We start from the raw sequence: 16,042 nt of genomic DNA, 5'->3' as shown, positions 1-16,042 counted from the left end.
TCTTCATAATTTTAGTTATATCTGATTAGATATAGTCCTTGTGTTTTACATTCTATGTCAGTAGTCTTCAAAATCTTGGCTATTACATAAGATAAGATAAGATAAGTTTATTCCAATTTTGGGCCCAGAGGGCATAACAGTAAGACATTTTATAAAGAAGGAAATTCAAAAAAGAAAGAAAGTTTACAACATTAACTACAGGTTACATAGACTGCAAACTGCATGTGGATGCAGCATGTTGGGGAAACAAGTACATACATATATGAATTGCTAATCATGTATATATACAAGTAGATGGACAGTATCAGTATTATACCAATATATGAATAATAAACTATAATGATTTTTGCAGTTTTAAAGCATCACTTCTTTTTCTGAAAGTTTTATAAAATAAATTTTTAATAATAAATAAATTTTTATAAAATAAAAAATTACATATATATTGAGTAGCTTCCCTTTGACTGCAAGAGAAGGAGGACATTCTATGTAAGTGGAGCAAATGCCCCCAAACTAAATGCAACCCCAAGGTTGCTGTAGCAATCACAAAGAAACTCCTAATACACTAAAAAGGCTTAGGCAGATACTAGAAACGATAGCTTGCTGAACAAAGCTTTTTAAACAATTTTGTCGGTTTCATATCAGATTTGACTTGAAGGGTATAAATGTTAAGTTATTGTTCTCACATTTAAAGAAATGCTAAAACAGGTAGAAGAAAGTGGTCTCTTTTTTAAAAAGATTTAAAAGATATACATTTCAATGTTTTCCCTACTATATTAGACATATACAGGCCCCATGATTCCTAGTTAGGTCTCCATTCTATGTAAGTTTCAAATACATTTCTTGTAATACTACATTGTATATACCTGTAATTTGTAAATATCAGTGTCAGTTTGGTAACTTGATCACTGTAGATGGATCAAGACAATTTTAAATGGTGGGTCATGATCTCCACAAATTATCATTCAAATTTTATTAAGATTGGGTAAAATTTGTATAGTACTTAATATCAATAATCATATAGTTTCACTTTTTAAAAATGCCTGGATTCCTCAAAACATGTTGAAATTCCTACATATCTTCTCTGCCAGAGGTGTATACCTCAGTGTGTTAATCTTGGATTTGTGTGAATCAAAACAGTGGACACTCCTTTATGCAATTTTCGTGATTTGAATAAGTTTTTCAGTTTTCCATTGCTTTGACACTAATCATTCATATCTATGTGTGTTACATTTTAAAATACATGAATATAAGGCCCTTCAATCTGTGTAAAATATGCCTTACCATCTCCTGTAGACTGTTACATTAGTTGAAAGGGGTTGGGGACCATCTCCTGTAGGCTGTTACATTAGTTGAGAGGGTTGGGGACCACCTCCTGTAGGCTGTTACATTAGTTGAGAGGGGTTGGGGACCGTCTCGTTTAGACTGTTACATTAGTTGAGAGGGTTGGGGACCGTCTTGTTTAGGCTGTTACATTAGTTGAAAGGGGTTGGGGACCATCTCCTGTAGGCTGTTACATTAGTTGAGAGGGGTTGGGGACCGTCTCGTTTAGGCTGTTACATTAGTCGAGAGGGGTTGGGGACCGTCTCGTTTAGGCTGTTACATTAGTTGAGAGGGGTTGGGGACCGTCTCGTTTAGGCTGTTACATTAGTTGAGAGGGGTTGGGGACCGTCTCGTTTAGGCTGTTACATTAGTTGAGAGGGGTTGGGGACCGTCTCGTTTAGGCTGTTACATTAGTTGAGAGGGGTTGGGGACCGTCTCGTTTAGGCTGTTACATTAGTTGTTGGAATGCATTTGATGGTCGAGAGATAGAAACAGTTTTTCACCCCTCCCTGAATGCATTCCAACAAACAATATAATGTCCTACAAGTTGTCTAGAAAGGAGAGTTTGTCTCCCGCCCCTTCCAATGTATTGCAATAAATAAAACCCCTACTTCATATTCTGTTTGTTCAAAAAAAATCTCCAGAGTATTGAAATGATTTACAGATATCAATCTTGAGTAAATACCTATGTTGGCAGCAAATTTTAAAGAGACAAGCTAGTTTGTTGCTACTGTGATATTTCTGAGCATGTAAATGTTTTTTTTAAAACTGATATTGGGTGCAACGTTAGGCTTGTGCCTTACATTGCCTGTCAAACATCTGATACATGCAGTCCTTTGTTATCCTGATGGATATTGATTATGGGTCAGTTTTTGTATAATTGATTTTCATCATATCGTTAACATTCTTTCATTTTACTGTCAGTGACGCTGTGTGTCGCATGAAATTTTGAAATAGACTTTTTTTTTAAAAATGTAAGCTGTGCATGTGTGATATTGACTGTTGAAGAGCTTTCTCAGTGAACATTGCCAGGTTTGTCATCTATATCTCCAATGTTTTTACTGTTGATATATCTTTTCCAATTGAAATACATTATGTAATAGCCATTTCCTTGTGAATGTGAACAATGTGTGAATGAACCTTGATAAATATAGTGCATTTATTTTAATTAACAGCTGGAAATATTCCAAAAGAAACGAAAGTAAAATGTACATATCAAAAATAAATAGCAATTTTGAAAATGCATGAGGTTGTGAACAGGAACACTTCAGACCGTTAAACTTTTCCTGATACGCCAATATGCGGTGCTCATGAAGTATGCTAGGGAAAAGTGTTGCAGTACTTGAAGGACATGCCATTATGTATTTTCAAAAATGAAATTTGTTTCTTTAATTTAGTTAATTTAATTCCAATTTCTTAACAGGAAGAAGTAAAATAAAATTTTGTGGATAATATTGATTTTAAAGGGTTTTTTTCATAATGATTTCCTGACTTTATGCTCTATGTGGAGTGTGTCATTGTTGTAGATAAATGCATGTATTATGTAAGATAGATGTTTGTAAGTAATGAGCAGATCTAAATTTGTAATACTACAAATTCATTTCCTTTTTGAGAAAAACAAGTAAATTAATGTACGTGTAGCAGTGAAACGGGTTTATGGGAAAGGATTGTATTGACACACTGAATATATCAGATAGATAAAGAGAAATCTGTCTATCAAACACTGTCACAGGGCCCGTTCCATTCACCCCACCTCTGGCCATTGTTGTATTATGAGAAAAAATTAAGCTGTTTTAAATTCCTGTTATGAGTGCTTGATCGCACAAGGTTTTATACCGGATACTACTTCGTCTGTACAGTCTGGGCAAGACCTCGCACTCAAGCAGAAAAGTGAATTTTGTCACCTTCATGGGAGACTTGTGGGTTTATTTAAGAGTGGATTGTGTGTTTTATTTCGTGTAGTTATATTCAGAATGGTTAACAGGTGGAATTTTCACCTGTTGGAGTACTAGATAATCAATCTGTGAACAGGTGAGACAGTCTTCTTTTTACTGGGGCTCAATACTATATAGGTATGAAAGAAGCTTAGTCTTTCTTCATTAGACACCTGATTTGTACGGTATGTCCGATTTCACAGTTCTATTTAACATGAAATTAAATTGAATCGGAGACGTTTCATGGATGATAATTCGAGTTGTGAATGTAATAAATGAAATACGAAATGACAATTATGTGAATTAAGAACAACTTTTGAACATTGTCCATTATTGTGAATAACCAGTGTCATACTGTGGATGCATGACAGAAGTTCCAAAAAATGACAATGTGTGCAATGTTTGTTGTCCTTGATAATGATATACATGTCTGGAATGAATTGATCAGGCACATTACATTGTATTATTGCAAAAGGGGGTCCCGGGGGAGCAGTCAGAATGGAAGTTGACACCTAGCTAACATGTTACACTTTGCCTAAACTTCAATTCCTGAATCAGGAGAGTGATGGTGGTGGTGGTGGTGGGGGGGGGGGGGGGGGTGTCCTTCACTACATTCAATTCATCAGATCACACTTACATTCTTATCATTCAGTGCTACTTCAAACAAAATGGAGGGGGAGGCAGCCAATAAATCTTACTTTGCATATTAAATTAATAAAAAAAAAAAACATTGTCAAAAAAGTGGGAGCCATGGGGACCTCTGGTTCTATACCTATCTGTTGATAGAGCAGGGCTCGAAATTAACATATGCCCGTCAGTCCGTGATTGGTTAAAAGTCTGGCTGACTGACATTTGTTTTAGTCAGTCGGATGAGACTGACCAGTTAATTTAATTTTTAAAGCATCATTTTGGTAAATATACTTATGAAATTTACACAGTTGGCATGCTTCGACCTATCAGACAAATCTGATTTGTAAATATAAATCCCACATTTTAGTGTTACAATATTGTTTAAGACATATTAAGCTAAAGTTCATTTTAATAACATTAATGAAATGTGTTTAATTATTTCTGGAAAACTCTGTTGGACTGGTAAATGTTTCAGCGGACTTGTTGAAATTATACCCTGTCAGTCTGGCTGGACTGGTGACATAAAAAGTTAGCTTCAAGCCCTGTAGAGGGATGGCACTGTCCATTTTCAGGTGCATGCTAATCCCAGAATTTAAAGTAGCAATATACATGTAGCAATGGGTAGATTTACACCATTATCCAGAAATTACTGTCTGTTGGGGGGGGGGGGGGGTATTGGGTGTCCTGAAGTCCTGAAGGGGACACCATTGGTAGGGATCACAGGGAGGCAAATGATGCAATCTTCAGATCCCCCAATAAATCCATCACTGGTCTCGGGCATCAATACTTCAATCATACCCCCCTCCCACCCCCACCCCTAACTGGATCTGTCAATGCCTCTTCAACTTCTTAGGAGCCATTGTGATATTGAAAATTCAGTTTTAATACCATGTTGAATTCTAGCTGTTCAACTAAGGGAAGAGTCATTTAGAGAGGAAGTTTGGTTATCTATAGTCTATATGGAAATACTGTATTATCAATTGTGTTTCACATTACCAAAGTATCCCAATGCAATGTCTGTAAAATTACAATAACATACATAGTTAAATGTTACATGTAGTGTTAAATCTAACGCAAACTAGCATGGCACTGCACCATGCCCTTTTTGGCTGGCGCCATCCCCTTTTTAATTGCACCATGCCCTTTTTTCTCTATGAATTTTTAAAATATATTTGTTAATATAAACAATTGTTCTTTGTTTCACAAGGTTGATTGAAAAGTTTAAAATCAAGGCAGCAGGTATTAACTTTTAAAGAGGCTATATGATTAATCTATTACTATCATAGTATGATACAATGAAAGTGGCCCAAAATTGTAAATTGTCTTGCCGCGACGAAAAATGCCCCCTTTTGAACATATGATATGTGTGCCCTCTCTGGATCCTAGATCTAGCACTTATACATGATACCAATCACTTGTAAGGATGTAAAGCATAGAATGATGGTAATCATCGCTTGTTATTTTACTTCCTCTAAGCCGAAACAAGGAAAATTCTATTTCATTTTATCGAATTATTATGATGCAGATTTACAATGTATGTGCAGTATATCCATGTAATGTGAGAGGGCACCTGTAATCAGGATGTCAGGTCCCAGACATATTGTATTTAGTGTTACCTGGATTTTACGTGCAGGAATGTCAGGTGATTTATTCCAACCTGTGTATCAATAATTCATATGTGTTTCTGGTTTAAAAACTTGTCATTTATATTTAATCTGTATTTTAGAAGAATTAATAGAATGAAATGGGAAGGAAAAAAGATATAGACAACAAGGGTCTATATTTAACTCAAAAGTAAAAATCTAGCTTTCAAGGGGATGTCCACTCCCCCCAAAAGCTTAATGATTTGATGAATGCAACCATTATCATGTTTATAATTGACTAAGCTATTTTCATAGACTAGTATTGATAAAATTTGTCTGCCAGTGATCAAACCTAGCAGACTGTCACACCCTGAACTATTTGCCTTTGGTATTTTCATCGTTTTATATATGTAACTTTGCACTTTCTGTGCCAAAGTGTCCTTGATTATCTTTAAACCAAATATGTGCATAGATATATTATGATTATCTGTGGGCCTTGTAAACATTAGGACTTTTAAATAAAACTTCAGACTGCATACACTGTACATACCACAATATCTGTAGTTCCAGGGAAAAAAAGAAGAATTTTTCAAAGGTGTGGTCCTAACCCCCAAAAAATCTCAACTTCATAAAGTTGATCACATATGTTTGTTCATTTTCTTCTCTGGACATAGAAACTTTATTTAGAAAAGGAATTTTTAATAAGATAAAGTGACTGTTCTTGATCGACTTCACTCACCCAGGGATGTTTACTGAAATTTGGTTACCTGTGTGTGTTATTCAACGAGCATTGTTCCCTGCAGTTACCCCTCACTCATGTTTCGAGATCTTCCTCTGTAATGGGATGAAATCAGTGTACCCTGATAATGTAAGACTTATTGACATTTCAAGACAGTTACTGGCAGCAGATGGGTTAATGACTTAATGTATAACCTTTGCTGACAACAACAAAAATTATATGTAAATTGTATGCACATACATAATCAGAGTAATTCATGAGACAGTTTTGTCCTGTAAGGTAAATGAAAGATTTTATCTGAATTTTTTTTTATAGCTTATCTGATGCAAACTGTAAAAACAGCATAGATAATTTCTAATCATAAATATTGCTATCCACCATATTTAATCCCAATACTTGCAATGTCTATATATATACAAATGGCCATATTTCAACTGCCCAGAGACTCTGTGATAAATCTCTTGAAGTGTCCAGTGTAAAAGCCCCTTTAACTCTGTCAGTTTAATTTGTTTAAGTCCGTTAAGATCTTTGTTAGGGAGGGCTGGTAGTGTATCAATATCACAAGGCATTTGCTCTGTGTACACTCATCAACATTCCCATTACGAGATAGGGCTCTGAAAATTTTTTCTCCAGTTCTCCTGGACTTTTAAGAATACACATCAATGATACAAAAACTTTCTGTAACCAAAATTATAACTACATATATATATATATATATATATATATATATATATATATATATTCAAATTGTTTTTTCAAAAATCAGTGTCCGGTATAAGATATTAAAAGAAATAGAATAAACAGTACACAAAATTAATAGTTTAACGTAAGTGCTTTCATTTCATAATCCTCAGGCGTTACATTTAAAAATAGTTTTGCAATGGCCTGACATCATAAAGGCGTCCTAACATTTCATGTACATAATGACGTCATAAACGAATGAAAGGAAAAGGTTTTTACGTTAAGCATATTATGACATCATAGATAATAACAGTAAACATATTTCACAGTAAGCTATTGAGAGCCGGTTTTAAAGTCTTAATTAATAAAGTGTCTTTCTTTTTCTCATTGGGAAATAGTATTTTCTGTATAAAGTTTATATAACTATTTTAAAATGTAGCGCCTGAGAATTATGAAATGAACGCTTGCGTTAAACTTTTAACTTTGTGTACTGTTTATTCAATTTCTTTTAATATATATATACTATGAGCAATTATGACCCTTCCAAACAAGTTTATGGTTCTAACCAATGTTCAACTCTTTTATGTTGGGAGTTTCATTTCGTCCTTTGAATGACCACCAGGTCTCCTTAATTGGTCATACCTGGTCAGATTAGGCACTTCTAGAGGTGGTGTTTGTTGTTCAAGCCCCTGTCATTCCGGACTGGTAATGTTCAGTAATAAACACATACCTTGACCTCTCAGATAGGTTTCACAGCAATTTGTTCCTATCTGGAAGCTTAGTGTTTATACAGCCTCTAATATTGATTTAGATAAAGTGATTTCCCCATCTTCTCTAATTGGTTCCTATAGAATTCGTACAAGTAAGAGTCTCATTTACTGTGAAGTTCAAAGTTTCTTTATTAAGTGTTTTACTTCAAATATCAGGATTGGCTGTTAATCAGGTCTGCAGGTAAGATATTCTACAATTACTTAAACAGTTGTCTGACATTTACAAAAGCATTATTACAATAATTAAAGTGTTAGTTTTTGTATTTGATAGATGATTAATGTAAATGGACAATGAAAGTGTCTGGGTTTATTTTTTTCACCTGCAATTGCACATTTGATTTTTTGGCAAAATATGACACTATCAAGGATACACCTTGAATTTTATCATTGAAAACTTTGCTGAATAATCATGAATAAAATCCAGAAAATTAAGAAATGATTATGGACTTATAGGTATAGATAAGATAAGATAAGATATAGGTATATATCCATGTACATGCGTAAGTTGATCTTCAAATGAAACCTACATTATCAAGGAATTACAGATAATTAGGTGGCTGTATACCAGCAATGTCCATCCCCATTTTTGGTGTGTGTGGTCTTTAAAGAAAGGCTGTTTATATTCTTTTCTCTGCAATTGTAAGTCCCAGAACTGAGGGTTTTAAAAATCAGATTAAAGGCATTAATGAAGTGAGTTTTGATACTTTGATTACAACACATTTCATGTTTTGACTGTTATATAACATATATGGAGAGTTTGTTTGCAGATGTGATGGTGATACCAGACAAATGCTGCCATGTTATTTTATTTCCTGTCTGAATTCATAATCCATGTTGACTTTTCTGTTTAAAAATGAGGGGGATCCCATTGACAAATTAAACATTCGATGTTTGTTTGATTTTTCTTTTTGAGAATGAAAATGAAATTTTCCACACACATTGGCTCTCAGCATTATTATCTTTTGATTTCACAATTAATTAATTTTTTGAATTAATGAGATGGAGGAAATGTGTAGGTGTTTGAGAATATTGCTGACACATAAGTATAGTGTGCTTCTTCTTATGTCCTTGAAAGAAAATGCAATTCTAAATATTAGGCAATCATGCAGAGTTGAAATGCTATGATGAAAAAAAAATCTGTTTATCAAATGAGGATTTTTTTTTATCTTTTGACGTCACAGTAAACTCTGGTTAAGGTAGTTTGATTTGACAAGACAAGACGAATGCCCTTAAAACATTGAATCTGATTGATGTTATACCACGAAACACAAGGTGCAGTGCACTTTGACTCTTGTTATTAGTGCAAGGTGTTCAACCTATTCTGCTTTAAATTTTGTCAGTTTTATTTCTTTTGAGCGCAAGGTCTCTGTTAATTCTAATGATCTAAGACAGACCGATATCCTTAGATTCTTCTCTGTGTTTTTACAGATCAAGCGACTTTTACCTAGCGGAGCAGCTGCCCGAAGTCAACAAATACGTGTGGGAGATCGTCTCTTGTCATGCAATGGAATTAGTCTTCGTAATGTGTCACAGTCCAAGTGTCTTTCAGTACTGAAATCAGAAGGAAATTCGGGTGATTTAGAATTAGAGTTGCTGCGGCAGAAAGAAAATGAAGACTTGTTGGAGATTTCACTGAAGGTATCCAACACCGACTCCACTGTGACTTTACATTCACCAAGCCAACAGAGGAAGAACTTCATAGCAGATCTACCAGAATCTGACTCCGAAAATGAAGTGGTGCTCAATAAGTTTCAATATATAGATAACTCTGTATTAGATCAGGAGTTAAGGACTATTGATCAAAACCAAAAATCTGAAGTGCCAAAATTAGAAAATGTTAAGAAGCTTAACAATAGTGACTCTATAGATACTAATTGCAAACGTGATATTGGACTCAAATCAAAAAACCCAAACATGGAGGAGTCAGGCGAGTCCTGGAACTACGCGGTGCCGCCTCCAGCTGAATTTTCCACATATGGGCCTGCAGTGCCACCACCTGCTGAGTTCTCAGAGGGTCAGAGTCCAATATTTAACCAATCCAACAATGGAATTCCTGTCACAAATATTGACGAAATCATTCAGTCCTACAGACAATCTCCAGTAGTACAAAGCCAGGAAAGCTGCATTCCACAATCGCAGATGGATGACACTGAAGAACAGATAAGACACATGGAACTTTTGACAGGATTACAAAGAGATGAAAGTGACTCTTTGGACAATTCTCTCACTTATTTCAATGAAAATCTGCCAGATGAGAAAGGATTTGATGTGATGGACAGTTTTCAGGGAGATAATGACATAAACCAATTTGTCCAAGGAGATCAGGATGTTGATGCAGTAGATGCAGAGCCATTTATTCCCCCTGCTCCCATCAATATTGAAGACATTGATGTTGTAAATTCCAATGATGATGATGAATTTGTAGTCCCTGTCACTGTGCAAAGGCAGAACCACATTCCTTTCACATCCACTGTAACTGTGTCATCTGTTAGTCCAACGGAAATAGAAGAGGAGCAGATTGTTCCGTCTGTTGAACTCCGTAAGAGGGTACCGACTTCAGCCACCATAAAGTTGGAGGAGAAAAAACATGAGGGGCCACCACCTAAACCCGTTCCTCAGCCTCGAGTCAAATCTACTGTTATCAACGTAGAGCGCAGTCCGGCTCCTCAAATCTCCAGCATGTCTGATGGACAGGTTGTGGAGGAAGAAATGGTGAGGGCAGAATTCAAAGAGAGGCAGAGTGGAAATGAGAAATTCAGAGAGAAGTTAGGTGGAGAAGTGGAGGAGGAAATGGTGGCAGTGGAGGTGAAAAGGAATCAGAACTGGAATGCGGCTAAACTTGCTGTTATCACTAACATGTGGTCAAAATCTGCCAGGAAAAATAATGATAGCGAGGATAATGGTGAGCAAAAGAATCTAAAGAGTGTTATAAATGTTATGAATTCTAAGAAAAAGCAGGATGTGAATACAGCTGATGATTTATTGAAGAAAGACAAGGTTGAAATAGTCAAAGAGGAAACAAACTCTGAAGTTACCCCAAGAGAACAAAGTCTTCACAAAAATGTCATTGAAGTGTCAGCCCCTGTTCACATAGATACTGCAAAATGGGAAGATAAGGCTGAAAAAATGGAATCAGTTTCTCCAACAGACAAACAAACCATTAGACAACTGGAACCAGTGAAGACGGAGATGACTCAACAGACTGTTACTGTCAACAATGGTATAGTGGATAGCAAGCCTGCTGATGTTACTGTCAACAATGGTATAGTGGATAGCAAGCCTGCTGATGTTACTGTCAACAATGCTATAGTGGATAGCAAGCCTGCTGATGTTACTGTCAACAATGCTATAGTGGATAGCAAGCCTGCTGAAATAGAACATGCTCCAGCTGTATCCGCAGCACAAACAACAGAGAAGGCTCCCACCCCAGTTTTGTCTAAAGCAACAGAAGAAAACGTTCCATCTACAACCCTTGCCAAATCAACACAGGCTACATCTCCTTCTCCCTTCAAATCATCCATATCAATTACAAAACCATCAAGTCTGCTTAGTACTATTCGGTCACAAAACACTTCATCAGCAACATTGAAGCCCCTTTCCTCCATTAGACCAGTGACTGTAAGTGCTAAGACGTTTTCTCTTGGAAAGCCTGCCAGTCTCTCTAGTTCTTTGTCTTCTGGGAGGATATCATTGCTCTCTACCATTCACGGCACATCAACATCTGCCAAGAATACTCGCTCAGAAGAGGAACCATTTTTAGTAAGTGTGCTGAAAGGAATTCTGGGACTGGGAATGAAGGTGAGCCTGACCCCAGAAGGGTGTGTCAGAGTGGACGAGATACAGTCGAGTGGACCTATCGCCAAGGACGGTAACATCAGGTAATGTTTCGATTTATCATATAAACATGTAGAATTCATTTCATTGCCATTGTTGGATAATTTTGCATCATTAACATACTAATTGCAAATATCACAGATTTAATTGAATTTTGTCTTTTCTTCAGATAAATGTTTTAGTGTAAACAGACCTGTGTCATACAGTTCATTGGGTTTTTTTCTGAATTAAGTGATGTCATTGAACAGATGTGATATTGACGATTGACAGCTGTTGACACCCCAAGTTCATGATATTTATCAGTCTCCGTACTGACCTGTTCAAATTGACAACATTAATTGATTAGTAGCTAGTTGTGTGTCATATGTTTCCTCTTATTTCTCATGTTTGACTAAGACATTATCATAAACCTGAGAATAAAATTCTGTGGTGTATTTCTGTATAGGACCATAGTTTCTTGTTGGAAGCAGTTTGTGAAGCTTTTAAAGCTGACATATGACTTCCAATCCAAATCAATATGGCAGGGGGTCAAGTTGACATGTCAATTTCTTATGTAATGCCTATTGAACTGGAAGTATATAAAGGAAAGATGCTGCTTTGAAATAAAAAGGTATAATGCTGTAACTTTTTTGATATTTTATTGATTCCCAAAACTTAATTCCCTAAAATAACAGTTATGTTATTAATCCCTTAACACATCAGCTATTTTATCAATTCCTTTAAGTCCCGTGGGGATCCAGATTAAAATAGGTCCTCAGTACCCATTGCTTGTGGTAAGGGGTGACTAAATGGGGCAGTCCTTTGGATGAGACCGCAAAATTCGAGGCTCCATATGTCACAACAGGTGTGGCACGATAAAGATCTCTCCCTGCTCAAAGGCCAAAAGGCTGAGCATTATCCTAAATTTTGCAGCCACCTTCACGCAATGTTGACATCTCCATATGGGTGAAATATTCTCGAGAGGGACATAAACCAACCATCAATTCTATAGAATATCAGTTACATGTGTATTCTTAATCCTTAGAATTGTTATATTGTTTATTTTCTAAAATATCAATCATATTGCTAATTCTCTAAAATATCCAATATATTCTTAATTCCTAAAATATTAGCTGTTCTGTTCCTATTTCTCTAAAATATGAGTTATGTAAATTCCCAAACGTATCAATTATATCATTAATTCCCTATAATATGAGTTATATTCATTATAGCATTAATTCTCTAATCATTAGTAAAATCACTGATTCCCTTAAATATCAGTTCTAAATATAATTTTCCCTAGGTAATTTACTGCATGCCCATGCTCCTTCTTACAGAGTTGGTGACTATCTACTTTCCATCAACAACACAGAGTTTACTGGACTTCCAGACACCAAGATACAACAAATACTCCGACTCCTACCCAGGGGCATCGCAAAAATCCTTGTATCAGTCAAACCTCCTTCACCTGGTACAGAATGGTTTAATGTCAAGTAACACTTAAGCTGTTGTGCTTATATCAGAAGTAAACAAAGAAACGTAATATGATCAAACTTGTAACAATTCTTAGTATTTGAGATACTGATATTCAAGATAATAGTGAACTGTTTTGCAGATGGAGTTGCTAGACCAACAGAACTAAACCTCAGCAGTACTGAGTCTACAGTATCCAAACACTCACCTCTGTCATCTCCAAGAACAATGTCAAGGCCAGCCTCAATCTCACCTGCCGTGTCTCCACGACAACATACGTCATCTTCATTGCAGCCATCATCCCCGCAACAACCAGTAATGGAGAAATCCATAGCACCAGCTCAGGAGTCAGCAGTGAAGGTGACTGTTAATCATGACCAGTATGCACCAGAGACGAAAAAAGTACCACCACCAGTGGCTCCCAAACCTAAACATTCTTCACCTCCTGATCACACCAGCAAACCTGGTTCCCACTGGGGAGGTGGTGGATATGTCAGCTCAGCCGTGGGAAGAACAAACTCTTTTGGGAAGAGGGAACCACAAACAGTGGATGCAAGACCTCATATTCAGCCAAAGAAAGCAGATTACGTGTCGTCTGCCAGAAAAATGGTTCCAGAAAAAGAGGAGAAAGAACCTATTGACACTGTGGTGTTTGCATCTGTGGATTTCAATAAAATAAATGTTATGTCACGTCAAACCATGGGGCAGCCAAAACCAAAGCATGTTCCAGAGCCACAGATGATCCCCAAAGGACATGTGGACTATGTGTCCTCCGCCAAACCGAAGGTTTCCTCACCAACCACCACTTCACCAAGAACAAAGGAGATCCCACCATCACCTTATGCCTATGATGATGTGTCCACCAAGATCTCTCCTGTGAAGCTGAACTCAGCTTTAAGTCCTCGCAGAAAGAATGAGGATAAATTTACCTATGAGGTGTCTTTAACTGGTAATAGAATAAAAGGTAAGGAGGGGGAACAGCACACCAATGATTCACCCTTATCATCACCCAAAAGCCCAGTCACCAGCACATTGCACTCACCCAATATTATCACATCATCTTTGGAGTCTGAGAGTGAACTCGCAGCATCTCCAGAGGTGCATCCCAAACCTGTGTCTGACCCCCAAGAATCAACCACAGACAGAATGAAGGAAAACAGCGTACCCAAAACCTCACTGCAAGACCTAACACCAACTGTTGACAGCACTAACCAGTCAGCCGTGGAAAGCACAGATGAAGTCAGTGTTGACAGCACTAACCAGTCAGCCGTGGAAAGCACAGATGAAGTCAGTGTTGACAAAGTTGAGCAACCTTGTGAACACAGCACTGATCAACCAAATATCACCAATCCCTTCCAAAACACACAAAATGTTGATAGCATGACAGAAGCACTGTGCACTGATGTTGATAACACTGAATCACTTGTGGACCCTGCACTCACAAATGACTCAGCACAAAATGATAATGTTGTGATTTCACAAAAAGGTGACCCTATAAGTGGAAAAAACAACAAAATTGATGTAGAAATTCTTAAAGACAACTCTGATCCTGAAGATGTAAAAAATACGGTAGATGATATTGATAGTGAATCGTTTACTAAATTTGTTGAAGACATAGTAAGAGGTGCTATTCAAAAAGGACTTGATGAATTTAAAACTTCAGAAACAGAAGACAAACCTGCAGACAGTGATGAAGGTAAGAAAGTAGATGATGAAATGTCACCTGTGCATGATACACACCCTAGAGCGGTTATGGAAACAAAAAGCTTACGTGCTTTCTTGCAAAAACTTGACTCTTCTGAAAAGGGGACGACATCACCTGACTCATACTCATTGAATCAAAATCCTGTAGCTGAAAAAATTGCTGTAGACATGCTTAAGGCATTAGAGGAAGATGGTGATTTCCATACAGGGCACACAAACTCTGCTACTAAAACATCTGCAAATACAACCAAAAGCTTACTAACTAATACAAACAATGGTGAACAGGTTGACCAGTGCATGTCTATTTCCCATGATGCTTCTGTTGCATGTAATGACATTGTGTTGGATACACCCAGTTCAGTTAGCATGTCTGTGGATTTGGTTAATGTGAATAGTGTAGCTTCACTAGGGGATAATACAGTAAATACTCTCTCCATTCAGGAACCAAAATTGTGTACAGAACAACAAAGTGATGATACATACAAACAAGATGGCAGCAGCATTGTGGAGAATTATGTAAATAGTGATGTAAAAACTGAAGTTTCTGATGAAGACATAGAAAATATTGAAATTGTTTTAAATGACGAAAGTTTGGATAATTGTGCTTCTCCGATCAACTTACTGGGAAGTGATTTTATTTCTCAGACCAGATCAGATTCTAGGGATTATTTTACCATTAGCAGCAAAAGACCATGGTCAGTTTGTATTGGAGAGCAACAGTTCAGTTCTGATTTCTCTGATGTAAGTGATATCGGTCAGTTTCTGGACAGACTGTCACCTGTGGAGCTAGAAAATTTGTTGAATCCAGCTAATGATGAGCTGGATTCGTTTGGATTTGGATTGGATGCCAGACTTGTGGTCGTGTTACTGGACACCAATGCCCAGGAGGGACTTGGATTGCAGCTATCTACTGACCAAAATGGCCCTTTAATGGTAAGTGATCCTCCTGTACTCCTGTTAAGAATTATTAACATCTCAAAACTGGACACTGTCAATGATTTAAAGCCCAACTTGCATTAAGTACTTTTGTGTAAATCATTGTAATTTTTGGGGAGGGGAGAGAAATCTTCTTACAATGTAAACACGCAAGAAATTCAGAAAGTGGCGCTTCCTGTAATAATTGATCTAGATGTCTACATCTCAGGAAAGAGGTTTGATCAATACACCATATTTACAGTATGTGTGACATGTTTATAGCTTCACCAATAATCACTCAAACATGGACAGAATAACATGTTTGTATGGTGGGAGATAGGATTTGATTGGTCAATCTGAGGACTTTAACCCCCACTCCTCCATCAACTGACGGTGTCTCCCACACACACCTACTCATTATCACAGTGGCTGATTGTAGGCCTCAAGGAAATCTCTCAAAAATATTGGGAACATATTTCA

General features: G+C 36.8%; 1 protein-coding gene across 1 annotated transcript in view; it reads left to right on the top strand.

The window, feature by feature from the left end:
* Positions 1–16,042, top strand: part of LOC130054987 (uncharacterized) — a 75,204-nt gene that overhangs the window by 54,618 nt on the left and 4,544 nt on the right. The window contains exons 14-16 of the mRNA XM_056166128.1: positions 9,086–11,535; positions 12,808–12,941; positions 13,086–15,580. Coding sequence (XP_056022103.1) covers positions 9,086–11,535; positions 12,808–12,941; positions 13,086–15,580 — 5,079 coding nt within the window. The remainder of the gene's footprint in view (positions 1–9,085; positions 11,536–12,807; positions 12,942–13,085; positions 15,581–16,042) is intronic.

Source organism: Ostrea edulis, chromosome 5, assembly GCF_947568905.1.
Source record: "Ostrea edulis chromosome 5, xbOstEdul1.1, whole genome shotgun sequence".
Classification (NCBI taxonomy): Eukaryota; Metazoa; Mollusca; class Bivalvia; order Ostreida; family Ostreidae; genus Ostrea; species Ostrea edulis.
This window is presented reverse-complemented; position numbering and strand designations above follow the sequence as displayed.